Here is a 19260-nt window from a genome sequence, read left to right as displayed (position 1 = left end):
ATCCCAGGCTACTAGCAACAGGACAGGGGGGACATTGTCTTAAGCTATGCCAGGGGAGGTTTAGGTTGGACATGAGGAGGAATTTCTTCACAGAAAGGGTAATGAGGCTTTGGAAGGGGCTGTCCATGGAAGTGTTGGAGTCACCGTCCCTGGCAGTGCTTGAGGATTGAAGACTGGACGTGGCATTTGGTGCCATGGAGGTGCTGGGTCATAGGATGGACTCGATGATCCCAGAGGTCTTTCACAACCGAACTGATTCTGTTCTGTGACGAGCTGCCACAAAGCAGTGTTCTCCACGGCTGCCGCCCGGCCGCGTGCCATCACAAGGGGCTTTTTGAGGGATTATTCCCACGGGAAGCGTTTATGTCAATACACCACCCACTGTGATGGACGGGGGAGCCAAGCGGGGGGATGCCCTCGTTTCCTCTACTAACACGTTCTGCGCGTTACCGCGCGTGGCCTGGGCACATGTTTGGCTCGGGGAGGGCCGTGTGGTGCCGGGTGGCGCCGAGGGAAGCGGCGGGATGTGCAGGAAGGGATCGGGAATGTCCGGGAACAGCCGGACAGGGGCACCCCTGGATCGCCCCCTGAGGGTCCCCGGGGGACCCGCCCTGACGGGGCCGGGTTCGGGCAACCGCCCACCTGGCGCCGGCACCGTGCCCGGCGCCCCGCGGCTAGCGGATGACACACCGCTGCTGGCAAAGAGCCGCCCGCCGTTTTTTGCGGAAGGGCGGCGCGGCCCGGTCCAATGTTGCTGTTGCGTCAGGGCGGCAAGGCGGGCCGCTGACGTGCGGCCTCGGCTCGTGCTGGGGGTTTATTTTTGCTTTGGGCGCTCCGGCCGCGCCATTAGAGCAAGCAGGGCACGGCCCTCCCCCCCTCCCCGCCCGCGCCGAGTGGGAGCGCCCGCCTGGCCCCTGCGGCAGCGCGCGTCTCGGAGAGAACCATGTCGTGAGCGGGTGGGGGAAGCCGAGGGCGTGGGGGGGGGGGGCGCCGCCGGGCGCAGGCGCTGCCCAAGTGGCTGGCGAGCGGTTCTGAGGGACTGAGGGAACGGATCCAGCCGGAGAGGTAAAGCCCTGTGCACGCTCCCGCCTTCTCGGGCAGCGCTGCGGGAGAGGGCGCTGGGGGGGGATGGGGGCGAGCGGAGCCGGCCCGGCGGGGACACCCCCCAGGGGAGGCTGGTGGGGAGGCGGCCGCCGCATCCCGCTGGGAGCCGTGTCCCGCCTGGTACAAAGGCAGGAAACTCGATTTTTCTCCCCGTGGCCGGTGCTCCAGACCCCGGGCAGCGGAGCCTCGGGGTGCCCGGTGAGATCAAGCCTGTGCCGCCGCTCTCCCGCTGCCTCCCGCCCCCCTCCTGACTGGCTTTTATTCCTTTCGGGATGTGCCCGTGTGGATCTGCACGCGCCGTGGCGGAGTAGGTGATGGGAGCGATGGGTTGTGGACTTTGGGCAGCAGAACTTCCATGGTATTGCTTGTCCCTGGAAGTGTCCAAGGCCAGGTTGGAGCAACCTGGTCTAGTGGAAGGTGTCCCTGCCCGTGGCAGGGGTGGGACTGGATGGGCTTTAAGGTCTCTTTGAACCCAGACCAATCCGTGATTCATTCTGTGGTTCTGTGATCGCGTATTGTCGAGGCTTTTATCAGGAGTAAAGAACGGTGCGGGAAGTATTTCAAAATTGAGCTTGTCTTTGTGAACCGAAGTTAAAACAAAAATCGGAAAAGTTGGATTAAGGAGCGAGGCAAAGCTCGGTAATCCGTGCCCCCAGCGCCTTTCCGTCTGCCCTCACAGCCCCAGCCTGCAGCAGCTTCCCGGCAGGAGGAGATAAACTTGTCTGCGGAGGTCAGGGAAGTGTCTGTGAGCCCTCTGGATGTGTCTGTGAATCCTTCCTCGGCAGTGACAGGGGTCATTCCTCCCAGCCCTCAGTCACCCGTCCCCACAGCGGACACCACTCCCTCGGGAGCGGCGGGGGGTGGGAGAAGGGATGGGATACGATCCATCCCGGTGTCCTGCATGGCCGGCTCAGCCCGGCTGCTGAGAACTTTCTGCTGCCACGGGACTTTCAGTCACGGCAATAATGACAACTTTTTCTGGAATTCTTGGAGGTTGGTGTAGTAAACAAACGTTGTTTTTTAGCCGGGCTTTGTGCTGTGCCTGAACAGTCTTCTGCTCACCAGCTGCTGCTGTGTCACAAGTGGTGGGGCTGCCATGTGAGTCCAGGCATTGATACCTTTGCTGATGCAAAAATTGAAAGGTGAGATGTCTTCTGTGTGGTAACTCCCTCCTTTCTCTTCTTAAAGCTCATTCTGGTATGAGCAGAACCTTTTAGCAGTAGTTCAGGAGAGATCTGTTGTACTTAGCTTTGTTTTTCCTTCTGCTTGTCTGGTCTTTGGTGGCTGCAGAAGAGCTTTGTGAAGCTCATTTCTCTCCCCTCCATCCCTTTTTTCAGTGGTTACTCAGAGAGGGGGAAACAGGTGAGAGCAGCAGGAGGTGTTCTGGAACTCTTTTATTGGCCTCCTTCCGAAGGCCAGGCTGAGTTGGTGTCTCAGCATGTGGAGTCTGGCATGGCCCATATAAAAGATCACCTCTGGTTTAAGTCTGTCACAGCATTAAAAGGCAATAGAGCTTTTAGATGCGTTGTGTTTCATGGGATTTGTGAAACTCTAATTATGTGGTGCAATTCTCTTGAAGGAAAAAGAAATGACTACCTTTACTTTTCCTTACGCTCCTTAAGCAAGGACAGGCAGGTGGGGGTGACCGGTGAGGCCATAATCTGATCTTGTGGAGTTGTGTCCATTTGCATTTTCTCAGAAGTATAATTGCAAATATTAATTTAATTGGAATGCTGAGTGGCATAAAAGCATCAGCGGGATTCATCACAGAAGCATGACTTATATTGGAGACTAGTTAGAGTGCAGAATTGGTCAAGGGAATGTTTTCAGTCTTATTTAGCCTTGTGTAAGACCACTAATTTGTGTTGTTGGACATGTGAATTCCTCAGGGACGGGAATTCCCACCCATCTTTGGTGCCCTTTGGAAGAAGGACCTGTAAATAAGTAGGAAATACTTTACTGATTGAATGGTTGGTTATTTTTAATACAGTCAATCAAATAATCAAATGTTCTCTGAGGCATTTTAAAGTGAGATTTACTGGCTCCTTCATGTGGTATTAACTGGGTGTCAACGTTTCTCTTTCCAGCTTCTCTTTGCCTTATCAGTTCTGCAGTCAGACTATGCACAACTCCAGATCAATACATTCTTTCTCATGATGTGCTCTCTACTAATCACAGCAAAGCATTTAAACTGCCTCTGCCAGTTCTCTCAGTAATCTCATTCCCCTTCCTCCCCCCAAAATTTGAAGACTGGATTATTTTGGGCTGTTCAAAATTGATGTCAACAAGTAATCCTCATTTTAACTGCATGAGTTATGATCCACAGTCTCCTGGTACTAAAATGGAACTAAACTTTAGTTTGGCAGCTGAAAATGGCTGGCTTAGCTGTAACAGAGTTCTTAATTTTTTGTGTTGTTTTTTTTTTTTTTTTCAAGTAGTACTGCAAATGAAGGGGGAAACAATGCAAAATTGGAAAGAGAATTTTCTTTCAACACACCTGACGAAGAGTTCACCACTTGTCAAATGGCAGAGCTTGGCAAAATCAGTGAAATAACAGAGCTAATTATAACTTTGTAATGTCAATTGAATGGAAGTTGTTATACCTTAAAAAGGAAATGTCTGTCTTCAAATTAAGATCTCAAACACTCAGAATTCAGACACTTTTCTGGTACCTTCTCATAGCATTTCTGTCATAGCTGCCATTTTTCATCTTGCACAGAGTTGTGACTGTGCTCATTTTTGCACCATCAGTGACTGGGATGCAGCTTCTCACACCTCTGTCGTTATTTCTGTTGGGATTTTCTTGACATGCAAGATTAATAATTATCTCTGTAGGGTTTACCAGTTAATGTACTTTAAAAGAAGAACTGTAGCACTTCAGTACTACATTAATCTATAACAATATGGATGATTTTGTATTTCCTTCTTTCCTGGAATGGGCAAGTGTTCAGAAGCTCTGTGGTCCAACTGGGGTCGTATCCACCTGGTGTTTTTAATAACAACTTTTTTTTCCTGTGCCTCTGTACTATTTATGCAGAAACTCATTTTGCTGAAGAGTAGAGAAAGGAGAAAGTGTGGAGGGAGTGGAGCAGGGAATGAGCAAAGTGATGTTTGAAGAGGGAACTGTCTTCAAGAGGGGGCTGACATGGAGACTTTGATTCAATAAAGAAGGAAAATTAGATTTTTAAAAGGAACATGGGAGGGAAATGTATTGGAAAGAGTGGTAGTGGCTGGTATGTGCGGAACATCTTGCCTATGAAGCAGCCAAATTTGCAGCCCTTTTGCATTTTCTACTATACAGGAGATATAATTAAGTTGGCATTTTTCCCTTTGGTTATTTGAATTTGTCCTGATATAATCTGTTCTGCTTGTTCTTGAAACAAGGATACTACTGCATGGTTTTGTTTTTTTTTTGTTATTTCTAGTAAGTGATGTTTTATTTGGGTTATATTTGCCTTTACTTCTGTAATCAAATGTTAAGGTTTAAAAATCCTCCCTGTAATTCTTTTGACTTTGATTTGACTCAGCATCTAGTTCTGAGTAGCTGTTTTTGATAAAACAGTAAAAGTTGTGGGTTACTGAGGAGTTTACAGGCACTAAGAAACTTCTGTAAGTTATGATAATTTGAGGAGTTGATGTTCCTGAACTGAAGAAAACTCAGAACCATGATTTATGTGACCCTGGAAAGAAAAATAAACTTGAGTGGTCTGGTTTGGTTTTTTTTTTTTTTTTAGTGGATTAGAACTATTTTGATCAAATAATCTTTTAGTGGGTTTAAAGTTGCACGCACTCCTTTGAAAACCATGTGGCTCTTGGTGCAGAGGCAGGTGAATATCTGGGAGGAAAAACAACTGTCATAAACCTCTCAAATGTGTATCATTTCAGCAAGAAAGTAGGGAATTTGCTTTGTGATGGTGATTGTTGGTTTATGAGAGAATCCTGATTCTTGTGGCAGTGAGGACTGTGAGTGCATTGTGTGAGCCCTGACTTGCACTTCTCTCAGGCTAATGGGCTTGAAAGTATTCCTTGTGTCCCCATTCATCTTCCCAGTGTCTAAGCAGGGATTGAGTAGAGACAGCTGGCATATTTATTCCTTGCTTTATCTGAATAGTCCCCTGGAACAGCTTCACTCTGCAGGTCTTAGCTTCAAGAAGTGTTGAGTATATACTCATGTTTTTTAATAGTTCAACTGCCCTTGTAAGTCAGGAGTACTTTGAATTGTCATTTACACCTTCTGACAGATGGGCCTGTGGTTTAGCTTTTACCTGCAAAGGCTTCCCCTTACTGGGTGCCTGCTGAGAGGCTCATTTTTATCTTACTGAAGGGCTGGGATGGTCCACTGGACTATTTGCTTTTATTTTTTGACCTCTTCATTACTGTTTAGCTTGGCAGGGACAAAAATAATTGTCACCTCCTGGCTTTTAAAGGGTTTATTTAAAGAAGGTTGTTCAGTGTTGCCTCTAGTAGAAAGTTACTCCCACCCCCAGAAACTATTTTTACTGTTTTACTCTGAAACTTTCTAGCAGTGCAGAGTATCTTGCAGTGCTTAACGTAGGGTTGTTGAATATGTATTATGAACAAAATAGAAATTACTAATCATAAGGTTTAAAAAAAAGTGATTTAAAAAAAAAAAGAACTGATATCTCTCTGTCTCTAGAAGGAGTTTGAATTTGTTTTTCTTGTGGTATTTGGCAATAGTTCTTTGCACTGTTAAGCAGCAACGTACACAGTAGGGGATTTTCTGTGCTGTAATAATAGCGTTGTTGCTCCTCTTTTTAACTTTTCCCCTCTTTTTGGTATCTTATCTAGTGGCCAGTATCTTAGGAAGAGCTGGATAAAATGAGTGTGGCTTGTTCTGCTCACTGGAACTGGAATTAGTCTTTTAAGTGTATGCCAAATGCATGTACCAAAGACAGTCCTTAACTGTACCTGAACATGGCTTGCCATTAATTAGGAGTAAACTCCCCAGCAGTGGATGCTGAGTGTGTGTTTCCATATTTCCTTTGGAGGCAGGTGGTTTCCCTCCACCAAATGGTGACTCCGTGTGTGTTGTAGCCACGCTCTAATTTATGGTCAGCCAGCACTGAGGAGGTCCAGGGGATAATTACTGGAAAATGGACAAGTCTCAGTGTAATGTTCCTGTTGTTGGACAGGTTTAAGTGTTTTAAAGTTTTGATGTCTGACTCCACAGTGTGGTTCCAGTCAGAGCGTGACATCTGGTTTTCCTCCCCTCGTGTGTGAGGACGGCTGAGAGCTAAACAAAAACGGGTCTCCTGTTTTAGGCACAGTCTAAACACAGATAAACTGTTTTTGTGTTTGACCTCACTTTTTATAAAGAAACATCTTGTTCAACTTCTGTACTTTGTCCAAGGCTAATGTCTTTCTAAAAATGAAGTTTCACCAGTTCTGTTGTGTTTTATTATATGTTTGTTACTGTAGATCTTGAGTCAGTGTTCATCTGTTGCTGACTGTTCATGGTCAGAGTCATTAAATGCTGCTGGCTGTAGTTATGCAAATGTTCTATCATAGCTCATTATTTTAAGTCACTTTGCTTGGTTTTTGATTAGTATTGTGTGGGAGATGTTGTGTATTATGTAACTGTTGATCTGCTTACCCGTGTTTGCCCAAATGGTATTGGTTTCTAAGCAGTCAGTCGTATTTAGTCAGTCCTAATGTGTAGTAATGTATTATCTGGATAGTTATTCACTTCTAATTGAGTTAAAAACAAAAAAAAAACAACCCTGAAAAGGAAAGAAGACTGAACTGCGAGTTGCTGCTACTGGGTTTTTATAGACTGTTTTCAGCAGTTAAGATTTTTGTAGGTTTTAGTCACAAATTTAATAGAGCTGTATGGGGTTTGACCCATTTGAGATGAGTAACAGATAAAATGGAAACATGTACTGTGCAGTTTACACAGCAGGGTTAACTCTAGTGGGTAAGAGCACAAAAATGCTTCAAGGGGTAAACATTAAAATAAAAGAAGACAGCAGAAAGAGCGAATGTTTACTGCTCTCAGATATCTCTTAATTCTGTGTTGCGTTTTCAGCTTTTACTAAAGAGTCTGTTTACATTAAATTTCAGACTGAATTGTAAAAATTCATTGTCAGTCTTGTATTTCAGATGTCTCCAAAGATCTGTAGCCTCCTGACTGTTTGGCTTCTTTCTGCATAGAACATTTGCAAAATTGGGCATCCTCTGGCATTAAAACTGCATATAAATTCTCTTGCTTATGAAAAGTCAGCAGTTGAATTGGAAGTGTGAGGAGAATATGGAAAAGAAAACTGATGCCAAATCAGCGTAATTTTTCTGAATACCATAAATACCTAATAAAGTAGACTTTAAGATGAGATATGACTCCATAAATCAAAATGAAAACAATCTGTTATTAATTGTATGTAAATGAAGCCCGTCAGAATTCACCCAATGAACAGACTTCTGAATGTTTTCAAAAGTTAATACTTACTGTGTTGTGATTTACATGGCAACGGTTTGGTCTTTAAGAGAATTGAGAACAGGATGATGCTTCTCTCAAGACAGCAGCATTCTCCCTGTTATCCCTGTTAGCAGGAGTGGAGGAGCAACTCTAGTGCTCAGAGGAGCAGAGGTGATCCCTGTGTGTTTGGAGCAGTGCAGTTGGTGGGATGAGGATGGGCAGGATAATGCAGTTTGACAGAAGCCTCCATCTCCCATCATAGCTCTTGTGTCTGTGTTTGGTAGCAAAGGGGTTTCTGCATTTTGTGACTGCTGCAGTCTGAGAGCAGTTCCTCTGCCTGCTCTGCAAACAGCCAGCTGGTGTTCTGTGGAGAAAAGCAAAATTTCCCAAGCAAAAACCCCACCTCGTAGAGCAGCTTGCAGAAAATTACTTAAGTGCTCTTTTCCTGAGATAACAGAGTACTTTCTCCTTTTTGCTGATCTGTTTGGGGCAGAATCCTTTCATTTTTGAAGAACTGTCCTAATAAGCAAAGCTAACTATGCTTGCTTGTTAAATTCCTTGTTGCAGTGTATTCAGGCTAATACAGAAAATGCTTCTACATTTGTTACTTTGCAGTAATCTTTCCAATCTTTGCTGTAATATATAGATATTGCCCCTACTGCAAAGCTTCCAGATTCAGTACTGATCTGCTTTGGTTGTCTCGTTGACAAGGTCAGTGTTCTTAATTTTATTAAAATTAATTTGCAGAGACGACAATGGAGCTTATTGTTAGTTCCCTTCAAATTATAGAAGCCCAGGCTTTTCTGTTTTTAATATAGTGATCTGTTGAGGCTTATACTGAATTCTGGAGAAAGCCATCATCCAAGAAGAGTGAGTGGTTGAAGGTAGAGTAACTAAGTTTAGTAAGTTAAGGGAACAAAAGGTAAAATTCCACCTTGGAAAATTAGGCAGGGATGTGAGAAAGGTGTTACACTCATGCTTATGAACTGATGAATTAATTGATTCTGCATTTGGTTATAGAGATCTCTCTCTTTCAGAGCAAGATGCTTCTGCTTATTTTGTTCCTCTGAAAAGTTGCTTCAGTGTTTTTAAAATAAATAAACCAGCCAGGCTTTCTTTTTGGAGCAGCCTAAGAGAGGCAGCTGCATGTGGGGAAGTAGGATGGATCTTCTTGCCTTTCAAGTGTTGCTGAAGGGTGAAGTTGGCACCTGAGCTTCCTTTTCCCTGTAAATACAGAAGCGTTTGCTTTGGTCCAGAATTTGTACACGGGAACAAAAGGAGTTTAAGGTGGGAACACTGATTTGATGGGTGTAATTACATAAGGTTTCAGCCAGCACAGATGCCAGCACCATCCCAGCAAAAAATCCGTAGTGTAGACCAGTCTAAATCAGCATCTGGCTTGTTTACAGGGAAGGGTTTGACCATTTAATGAAGTGGAGCTCCATATTGTTCCTTGTTGGAGCCAAAGGAAAACATTTTCTGGACACAGTGAATAATTAAATTGAGGGGAGTGCAAAATATCCTGTTGTAAAAGTGATATTTGAGAACTTCATTATTTCTTTCCAATTTCTGTGAGCCCTTTTGCATTTTCCCATGCACCTACAAAGAAGAATAGTCTTAAAAGTTGAAACAAAGCAAAAGACAAATTTCTAATCGTTCTGGGTGACCTTTTCCCACTTAGTTTATTTAGTAAAAGGGTGGCCTGATAAGGTTTTGATTTTTTTTTTTGTTTGTTCTTCATTTATCAGCACTTAACATATTTGTCTCTTCAGTGTAGTGAGTTATCATACTGGTCTGTCCAGAAGGTATTTAGTGCACTGTCTAAACTGATCAATTGGAACTTGTTTGAAGTTCTGTGGGTTTTAATTTCTTGTCAGCTCATGCTTTTTGGACTTTAAAACATGCACCTGCACTTCACAGTCACTGTGTTGCTATTTCTTTGTCAGAGAGGTTACTCCATGATTCAGCTTCTCCTCTGTGAAGAATCTAAAATAACAAGTTAACTTGAAAACAGAGTCAAAGAAGTAATTGGGAAAAAATGTAATAAGCTTCAAACTGCTCAGTGGCTGGATGGTGGTGCTGTATCAGCAGGAAATCACAAGATGGTAAAATCACAGAATGGTTTGGGTTGGAATGGACCTTAAAGCTCATCTTGTTCCACACCCTGCCACGGGCAGGGACAACTTTCACCAGCCCAGGTTGCTCCAAGCCCCGTCCAACCAGGGATGGGGCAGCCACAGCTTCTCTGGGCAACCTGTGCCAGGGCCTCACCACCTTCACAGGGAAAAATTGCTTCCTAACATCTAATCTAAACCTACTCTCTATAAGTGTGAAGCCATTTTGCCGTGTCCTGTCACTACAGTTCCTGATGAAAACAAATTTGGATGGGTCTGTGGGATGCAGTTGGGGATCAGACCGAGACCTAATAGTAAAAAAAACAAAACAAAAAAACCCAATACATGAAAGTGCTGAATTTCCTTGCCATAGTGGGTGTTGGCAGAGCTGTCAAGGAAGAGAAATTGCATTGCTCCATTGAGCCTTTTTATATTCTTTACTTCATAATAACCCGAGGCCTCCTGTTAGGAGGTGGTGAGCTCATATCTCAGAGGCTTTCAAAGCTGCAGAGACTCAGCCTCTCTAAGAATTATATCTGAAAGCATCTGCTCTTTAATGGGCACAGAGGATAATTGCAGCTAAAAACCTAATCTTCTGATATATATGAAAGCTTTTCGGTAGCGCGGGATGTCCTGAGCTATTTAGTTTCCTAAGTGGTATCTCAGTACTTGTCTAGATGGTTTTTGTAGCCAGCTGCTTTCCAACTTGAGCTACAGTCTCCTTTCTCAGTCTTAATATCACTTAAACAGATGATGCCTCGTTTTCTTACCCCATCCCAAGTGTGTGTTGGGATTTGTCTGAAGTGGGAACTAATTTAAGACTTCACAAACTAGGGCAGGTAAGAGACTACATTTACAGTTACAGGTACCTGTCACACATTGCATACGGGTCTCTTTGGAAGCATCACCTGCTCAAACCATACCAGCTTCAGTAGGAATTATTCTCAAGCATTGGAATTTTGGGACAACCACTTTCTGGTGGTCCTCAGTGGCATAATTTTCGGTGGCAGTGGGCAGGTGCACGGGCAGTGTGTTGTACCTTGTCTTTAATGGAAAGCACGTTCAACTCCCTTATGTTTCTAACTTTAATTCCTCAGAAAACTCTACTCTTTCTAGAGAGAATAAGCTTATTAAGAAAGTAATTAAAAACCCTATTTTGGGAGTTGGGGGAAAAAGCCTTCACCAAATTGAATAGATAAACCTAGTGTCTACTATGCTCATATAGGAGGTGTTTGGTAAAGCTTTAATTTATCTGTGGAGTAGAGAACCCTTTTTTCCTTGAAGTTCCTGAAGAGCCTTCTTTATGAAGTCACCTTTAGTAAAATCAAGTTGACTTTGTATTCTCCTGTATATATGTATGTATTTTCCCCCTTACTTTTATTACAGATACAGGGATCCTTGTATGATCCTGCTCCTTTTTCTCATGCTGCATGGGAGTGGCCACCTCTGAGGCACGGTGGAGGGGAAGCAGTAGGAACTGTAATTGCCTTCTCAGCACATTCCTCAGCCTGGCACACTTCTATAACGTATAGGTGGGAGTGAAGTGCTCTGCAGGCTGTTCAAACAAGTGATGTTGGAACCCGAGCTTTATGGGAAAGCTTTCTGTGTTCCTGATTGCTCATCTTCGTGGAGCATAAATATGGATCACTCAGAAAGGGATAGTCCAGCCCTGCCCCCTGGTCCGGCCATGCGATAGCCCCTCATTCATGCAGCCACCTGATCTGGTGAATAGATCAGCAGAGCTGCTGGAAAAATCCCGTGTGTTCCTGGAGTCCTCAGCAGGAGACAGTAGGAATAAGGGTGACAAATTGAAGTGGACGTTTAGCTATGCCTTGTAGGGCAAGGTGTGTGTGAAGGTGTTGCAGTGACGAATGTACTAACTCGTAAAACATTTAATGATCGGGGAATAACTAATTTTTAGTTTGATGTGTCCAGTTTTGAACTGAATCCTGTTGTGTAACTTCTGAGTTTTTGTTTACTGGGCTCTTGGTGTTTTGTAGACAACAGAGAGAGTTGGAATATGATGAATAAGAAATGACAGTCTGATGTAACAAATTAGTATTTTAATCAGTTTTGCATGCTTAAAACAGCACATTGTTGAGCCTTATATGTTGGGTAACTATTCTGTGGTAAGGGAGGAAATACTGTATGCATTTGTCCTTTATCTACCTGCCTCACCCTTTCCCTCTATTCTACTCTCTACACAAAGCTTTTTTTTGCCTTCCCCATCCTAAGTTGCAGATTGCAGTAGGAGTGTTTGTGGATATTTGGTTGTGAACTTGATGTTGCTTGGATGTACTTCTTTTACTTCAGCAGACTGGTCACTTGTGTGGCGACTGGTTCTTTATAAATACTGGTTTATTTTAACCAATCTCTCTTAGTCTCAACAGGTCATGACTGGGTTTAACCAACTAAATTGGGATCAGAATAGGTGTGGCATTTAATAATTAACTTTCTGGTTACTCAGGTCCAGTAGGAAACCTATAATGAGTCTGTTTTTATTTTGTTTACAGGAATACTTATCTGCTTAGTCTCATCCTTCACATTTGGCAATCTGAGGAAAAGGTCTGAGCCAGCATGAAGACAGAATCCCCTCTTCATTAGAGAAAAAGTGAGTTGGAATTGGGTTGAAATCTGAATTTGTAGAATAAAAATACCACATTAGCCTGCCAACACACACAGTTTGTGCTTGCTTTCGAGTGGTATTTTCACTTCCTCACACCACTGTTATAGGTGATGTCCAGGCCTAGTCTTGCTTAAGTATGTGTTTTCAATTTTCAAATACAGGCATTTTATGTAAATTCCTACACCTTCCTTTTCCGAAAGAACTGATATGCCCATCTGATACTCTCCTTCCTTCCAGATCTAGTGAGGTCTATTGCAAGACCTTACAGAATCTCTGAACTTTGTGTTCCTTTTCTTGTACTGCTATATTCGTACTGAGTTTGATTTTAATAATTTAATATTTAGGGCTTGTTTGTGTAGCTGTACTGGTCTCTTCTCTGGTGTTCTCAGTGCTTAATGCATATCTGTTTCCTGACTTTGTTTGGAAGCCTCTGTGCAAATTTGAGGAATCCCACAAATGCAAGACTGAGGTTTTTTTCTCATTTCTGCACTGGGAAATCCTGAATTCTGCTTGCAAAATGCCGTTAAGTCAAGTCTTACCCTTTTCATAGCGGTTGTAATAGTATCAATAACAAAGATTGCCTGTTTGCCCAGCCTGATTTTTGCATCAGCTGGGTTAAATCTCATTTATTTTTGGTTTGAAGCAGCTCCTGTGCAGGCAGTGTGTACTAACGGTGTGTTGTGACTCCTCAGCTTTCTGCCCGACGCCGCTCAGTTCAAGAAGTGCACGATGACAGAGCGTGGAATTAAATGGGCTTGTGAGTATTGTACATATGAAAACTGGCCCTCTGCAATCAAATGCACCATGTGTCGTGCTCAGAGGCCCAGTGGAACAATTATCACAGAAGATCCGTTCAAAAGTGGTTCCAGTGACATCGGCAGAGACTGGGATCCCACGAGCACCGAGGGAGGGAGCAGTCCTTTGATATGTCCGGATTCTAGTGCAAGACCGAGGGTTAAATCATCCTACAGCATGGAAAGCGCAAATAAATGGTCGTGCCACATGTGCACGTACTTGAACTGGCCCAGGGCCATCAGGTGCACTCAGTGCTTGTCTCAGCGTAGGACCAGGAGTCCCACGGAGTCCCCTCAGTCCTCGGGGTCTGGGTCCCGGCCGGTCCCCTTTGCCGTTGATCCGTGCGAGGAGTACAATGACAGAAATAAACTGAACACAAGGGCTCAGCACTGGACTTGTTCTGTTTGTACGTACGAAAACTGGGCGAAGGCCAGGAAATGTGTTGTGTGTGACCACCCCAGGCCCAACAACATCGAAGCAATAGAACTGGCAGACACAGAAGAGGCTTCTTCCATCATAAACGAGCAGGACAGGGCTCGGTGGAGGGGGAGCTGTAGTAGTGGAAATAGCCAAAGAAGATCTCCACCCACAACCAAACGTGAATCCGATGTGAAAATGGACTTCCAAAGAATTGAATTGGCTGGAGCTGTTGGCAGCAAGGAGGAACTTGAAGTTGACTTCAAAAAACTAAAGCAAATAAAAAATAGAATGAAAAAGACAGACTGGCTGTTCCTAAATGCGTGTGTCGGTAAGTTGTTTTCCTGCTGCCTTCTACTGTTATGCCTGTGGTTAAGTATTTTTGGGAGAATGAAGTATTAAAACAGAAGCTTGGCATTTGATTTCAAACCAGTTTTTTTTTTATCTCTGCATTTCCATTTTAAAAAGTAAGCCAAATGTAGAAGTTCCTGAAATAGCACCTGCTGAGAGAGGCTGTGGAGTTCATCCATAATCTGAACGGGGTTACACGTGTTTCCCAAGTGTGCTTGGACTTTTTTGACCTTTCATAGAAATGGATATCCTTGTAACCAAATCTTGGTTTTCCGTGTAATCATTAAAAGGGGGAAAAATTACAAAGACCAGTCTACAGACCACTGATGTATATATAGTACTGTAAAAAATGCCATTACTGGGTAATTAAAATAACTCTTTTTTTTTTTCTATGGCAAGCTATGCTTGTAGAGTCAGCAGCTGCAGCTTGGGAGTATTTGTAAACAGTGTAGAGCTTGCAACAGTACAAGATGCTCTGTCAGATGTTAAAAATAACACCAAAATATGTAGCTCCAAGAAACTGCATGTGTAATACTGACCTTGAAAGTAATAATGTTGTATTAATACAGCTACTGTGTTGTAAATGTTTACAGGCTTTCTGAAAGTATTTCAGCAGTCAACTGCTTCAAAAACATTCAAATACCGGTTTTGTTCTGTATTTTAGTGCTTTCCTAAGGAAATTCTGGGTGATTCACCCAGTGCTGTTAAAGAACAGAGACCTTGTGAGTTAACTTTTGTGCTGTAGCTTCCCAGAAGCAGATATCCTGTGCCCCAGCACACGAGCAGGTTCAACACTTGAAATACTCAACTATTTTTAGAGTAAAACACTTCATATGAAACTATGGCTCTACTAGTATGTCTCATGCTGTTCCTTAATGTTTCACAAAGTCACTGCATGGTGGTTGTAATTGAAAAGCTAATTCGTGGAGCTGCTTTACTTAATATCTTAGATCAGGTCTAAATGTTTTTATGGGTATCCTGTGTTTGGTTTCTCTGAGATTATAAACCAGTTTATTTTTGTGTTGTGTGAATAGTTAGACAAGAACATTTCCTTTTGAAAGTAGATGTCTCATATCTTTAGATCCTTATATGCTTTTTTTTTTTATTTCTGAAATTCTCTGTGGTATTTTTGAAGTTATAAAATACCAAGGATGAGTTGTTGTAGGTCATCCCTGTGCCTGACAATAGTCTGTATCTTGCATTCTGATACCAATTGTAACAAATATTAGGGGATTTTTTTCCTCTGATTTTTGAGAAGTGATTTCTTTTTTCACTATTGCAGTGTTACTTAAAATGTTTCACGCTTCCATGTTTAATCTGTGGGAAGGGTTGTGTTTATGTTTAAGAACATGGTTTTGTGAGTATTTAACGTTGCTTGTGACTGTGTAGTCACACGTGAAACTCAGAACTGTGTTCATCAAGTTTTGTAAGGCAGTAATGGTTTGGCTCTTGGAAAAGAGTTTAAAGGAATCTTGGTGAGAAAACCAGAATGCAGGTGGAGTTGTGTGCTGATTGTTGCTGTTCTGCTGAAAGATTTCATGGATTCCTTTCTCTAACTTAAACAGTTACTATACTTTTTAACTGAGGGGGTAAAAAACCAGCAGCTAAAGCTGTTAATTCTGAAATGAAAGGTGGGTAATTTCATTTGGTATATCCCAGATGTCACGTTTTTCCAAATACCCCTTGTAATAGGAATAACCTTAGGAAGATTGATGGAAGCAGATTCTTTTGTGGTTTTATCTGGTTGTTTTGCAGAGTATATTGGAAAGGTCCACCAATTTAAACAGTAACTTTTAAAGAAATAAACCAAATTTATGTTTGTGACCTTACTGTGACATACTTCAAACAGTTTAACTGTCAGTTGGACAATTTTGCCCAAAGTATCTGTTCTTACATTGAAATCAGCTGCATTATTGTGACTCATTGAGTTCTGTTCTGTTTGTTTGCCAGCTGGAGCTCTTGGGAACTTTTAGCTTGAACACTTGTCAGTCCTTAGCCAAGCAAAACTATAAAATAGGACAAGTTTGTGTTAAATGTCAAGTCAGTTTGTGAACATTGATGGCCAAGAGTTTGTGTGTTACCCTACTCCAGCTGACAGATTGTGCCTCCTTAGGATTTGGGAACTTCAGACCACACACTTCCAAGTTTGAGCTGAGTCAGTTGTGGAGGGTCTGTTTGCTTTGAGTCTATCTCATGTAGGAGAGATGTTAACTTTTTAACTTTTAAGGTTAACCCTGAAGTTAAAAATAAAGATTGGAGGAGCAGGAGTAGGAGGAATTCTTGGCAGAGTGGTTATTTTCTTTTCTCTTAGAAGATATTATCTGTCAGAAGATACCAAGGAAAATGTCTGATATTTTAGGACAGCTGTTGGGTTGAACTCCCTCTTCACATCTTGACTGTAGTACAAATTCTTTTTACTAGATTTTATATTTAATGTCAAGTTTCATTAGAAACATGTATCAGACTGCTCTTTTCCACATCTGTTCCTTTCAGCTGAAACATGGGGATAGATGTGTATCATTTGTAGATTTAAGAAGGTGCCTATGTGTGTGTTTGTATTTTATTTTGTGTTCTGTTTGAAGACACCCATTATTGCTTTACCCACCTCAGTAAATAAACATGTCATCAAGGCTTCTATTCGTTGCAAATCCAGGCTGTACAAAATATGATGAGTGCAACTCAGCATGAATAGTTTCCTTGATGGTCAGTTTTCTTTCCAAATCAGAAGGGTTAGTGGCATTCCCCCGTTCAAACTCTGCCAGTAAATGTACTTGAACTTGTTCTCCTTTTAATTGACTTGTCTTTGAAGCAGTGGATGTATCTGTCAAGTGATTCTTTATCAAAAGAATGAGATTTTGAACTGATTCATTTGGTTAAAATTTATTAAAATCCAAGCAGAAGGGGTAGGATCTGCTGGATAACAGGGCCTCCTGCAAATGCCAGTTTGAATTACAGTGAGGAATTACAAGTGGTTTCTACAGGAACACCAATGTTTTCTACCATAGTGACCTAGAACAAGGTTAGCATGAAGTCCAAGGTGACTGATTTCTTGGGGAAAGAGATAACTAATGTATATTTAAAATTAAGCTCTGTTGTCTTTTGAGTGTTGGAGAGTCCTGGTGGCCTGTGGGGCTTAAGGGAATGTGATGTGCAAGAACCAAGTGTTGCTGTGGGCCTGGTGAAGCTGGTTCCAGCTGGCTGTGGATTTAAGGAGTACAAGTGGATGAGAATGATTGTCACTATGAAACCTGTCTAGAAGAGTTAGTTCACTTGGGGCTTACACTTCAGAACTTGCTGGAGCTTCCACTCTCCTGGCACTCAGGGCTGGGTTTTACAGTGGTGCTGGCAGAGTGTGTTTGCTGCAGGGCACTGCTGGGGATTCTTGGGTTGTGAGTTCAACTGCTGTGCTTGAACTGTAGCCCAGAGATGAAAAGTAAACAGCATTTCTTCTCCTTTTCCTTTTTCCTCCACCTGTTTATTGCCTGATACAAGAAGAGTGTGCTCTTCTCCTTCAGGTCAGTAAGGTGGGTTCTGCTGTCACAGGCCAGACTTCCCTGCAGGGATGGTGCCTCCCAAATCGAGTAGGCACACATTCTTCTTAGCTCTGTGAAAGAAACAACTGAGAGTGTGTTTCTTAAACAAATCCAAAGTATTTAGAGCAATCTGTAATGAATCTTGTTCCACGGTACATCCTTAAAAGGGCTGTTGGTTCATTCCTAGTATTCCTACATCTGTCTGCTTAGTTTTTCCTTTGTCGACTGCTTTGTCTCTCTCACAGGGTTTCTTTTTTCCCCATCAGTTCTCTGAAATTGTGCCAGATGTGTTACCCACGCCTTCAGAAACCCTGCCCTGTCCAGACTTTGGTATGGAGTTGGCTGGGAAATGTCTGGGAGAGGTGGAGACACCTCCTGCTCTCTTCACTGCTTGTAACTCCTCACTGAGTATTATTGATAAAGGCAGCCTGAAGGCAGTGACATAATCAAGGTGCTTTCAGCAGGCACTGCCACCTGAAGTTGTCCTAGGTGCCCATTTCTGTCCTACTGAGATGTTGGAAAGTGAAGCTTGATTAGGGGATGTTTTTGTGGGGGCCGGGGGGGTTTCATTTGTTGATTTTGCTGGCTTAGTCAGCCCAGACTGGCTTCCTCATCACATCCATGGTGGAGCTAAACCTTGATGGGGCTGTTTATGCTGTGATAACGGAGTGGGAAGTGTTAGGGGTGGGAACAAGGTGCTGGAGGAGGGGAAGGGTCATGCACCTTTCCTTGCTGGTGTCAGTCTAGGCTTGAAGTGTTTGGGGAAGTACAGCATGAATTACTCACTGAGAGGTGATGAACTGCCAGGCTGGCCTTGGCTGGATATGGCAGACAGGGCCTGTTGGGATGGTTTGGAGGGGAAGGGTCCCTGCTGTGAGCTGTACAGCCTGGTCTCCTTCCCCTGTTCCTTTCACCTGGGTGAGAAATCTTGTTGTATATGTCATCTGTGCCTTATAAATCTGTTCTGTCACAAATGCTCAACATTTGTGTATGTATCTTTCAGAGCAGGTAAAACTCTGCATGCCTTACTCCTTGGCAGAAAATCTTAATTCCTGAACCACACTTTATTTTGGTCTCTTGACTACTTTTTTTAAACACTCCGTGGTATTTTATGCTAAACATAATTGATTAAATGATAAAGTTAGAACCGGTTGTTTAAATCTGTCTTAGAAGCACTGATGGTTAACTTCAATAATGAAATGATTTTCTCCTGTCCAGCCTCCCTTCAGGGTGTAACCCTGCAAGCAGCAAGGGTTGTGGGTATCTCTGACAGATTGGAGAGGGGATAAGGACATCTTTAAGCAGCTGTTTTTACATATGTGCTGCTTTGTCTTGTAATGTTACATTCAAAACATACTGCATGGACTGTATGTAGGGTAAGAGCTGTTTGCATGGAAAAAAGAATAGGCAGTAGTCATCCTCTGCATTGGATGGCTTCAAGTTTAAGGTGCATGTCTCCTTGTAAGTATTTGCTTCTTTTTTTAAGAGGATGCAAGTTGCTGAGCACGAAGAATTATATAAATCTAGTATAGAGAAGGTTCTGTCTCACAGTGTCATTACCTGAAGAGTGATCTGCAGTTGATTGTGTGCTGGTACTAACAAGGGAGGCCCTGGAAATGAAGAAAGAGAAGGAACAGAAGGATGTGGTTGGAGGCCCATAAAGGTTTTTCTGACAACCTCTCTCTTTTGACTTGATGTGTCATATTTTCTTGCAAAGCAGTTCCTCCTCTGGGAGGAGAAATTCTTTTCAGGCTGAAATTGTGGGGCACTTCTTATCAGTAAAACTTTCTTTATGGCCACCTGATGTGCCCCTGGTGAAGAGCTGGAAGAGACTGAGGGCTGACAGCTCCAAAGAATGCCACAGCTGGTGTGCTCAAACCACTGCTC

At 43.0% G+C, this 19260-nt stretch overlaps 1 protein-coding gene across 2 annotated transcripts in view; it reads left to right on the top strand.

Annotated features, from left to right (window-relative positions):
- The first annotated feature begins 1021 nt into the window (after positions 1 to 1021).
- ZRANB1 (zinc finger RANBP2-type containing 1) overlaps positions 1022 to 19260 on the top strand; it is a 41730-nt gene continuing 23491 nt past the window's right edge. Inside the window, exons 1-3 of one of the 2 annotated variants that reach the window (XM_018078442.2) lie at positions 1022 to 1065; positions 12165 to 12262; positions 12970 to 13820. In XM_018078442.2, coding sequence (XP_017933931.1) covers positions 13007 to 13820 — 814 coding nt within the window. In that variant the 5' untranslated portion in view covers positions 1022 to 1065; positions 12165 to 12262; positions 12970 to 13006. Of the gene's footprint in view, positions 1066 to 11443; positions 11496 to 12164; positions 12263 to 12969; positions 13821 to 19260 lie in introns of those variants that run through there. The other variant, XM_018078443.2, reaches the window with a different exon arrangement.

This window comes from Manacus vitellinus, unplaced genomic scaffold (genome assembly GCF_001715985.3).
Source record: "Manacus vitellinus isolate BGI_N305 unplaced genomic scaffold, ASM171598v3 scaffold_40_pilon, whole genome shotgun sequence".
NCBI lineage: Eukaryota > Metazoa > Chordata > Aves > Passeriformes > Pipridae > Manacus > Manacus vitellinus.
This window is presented reverse-complemented; position numbering and strand designations above follow the sequence as displayed.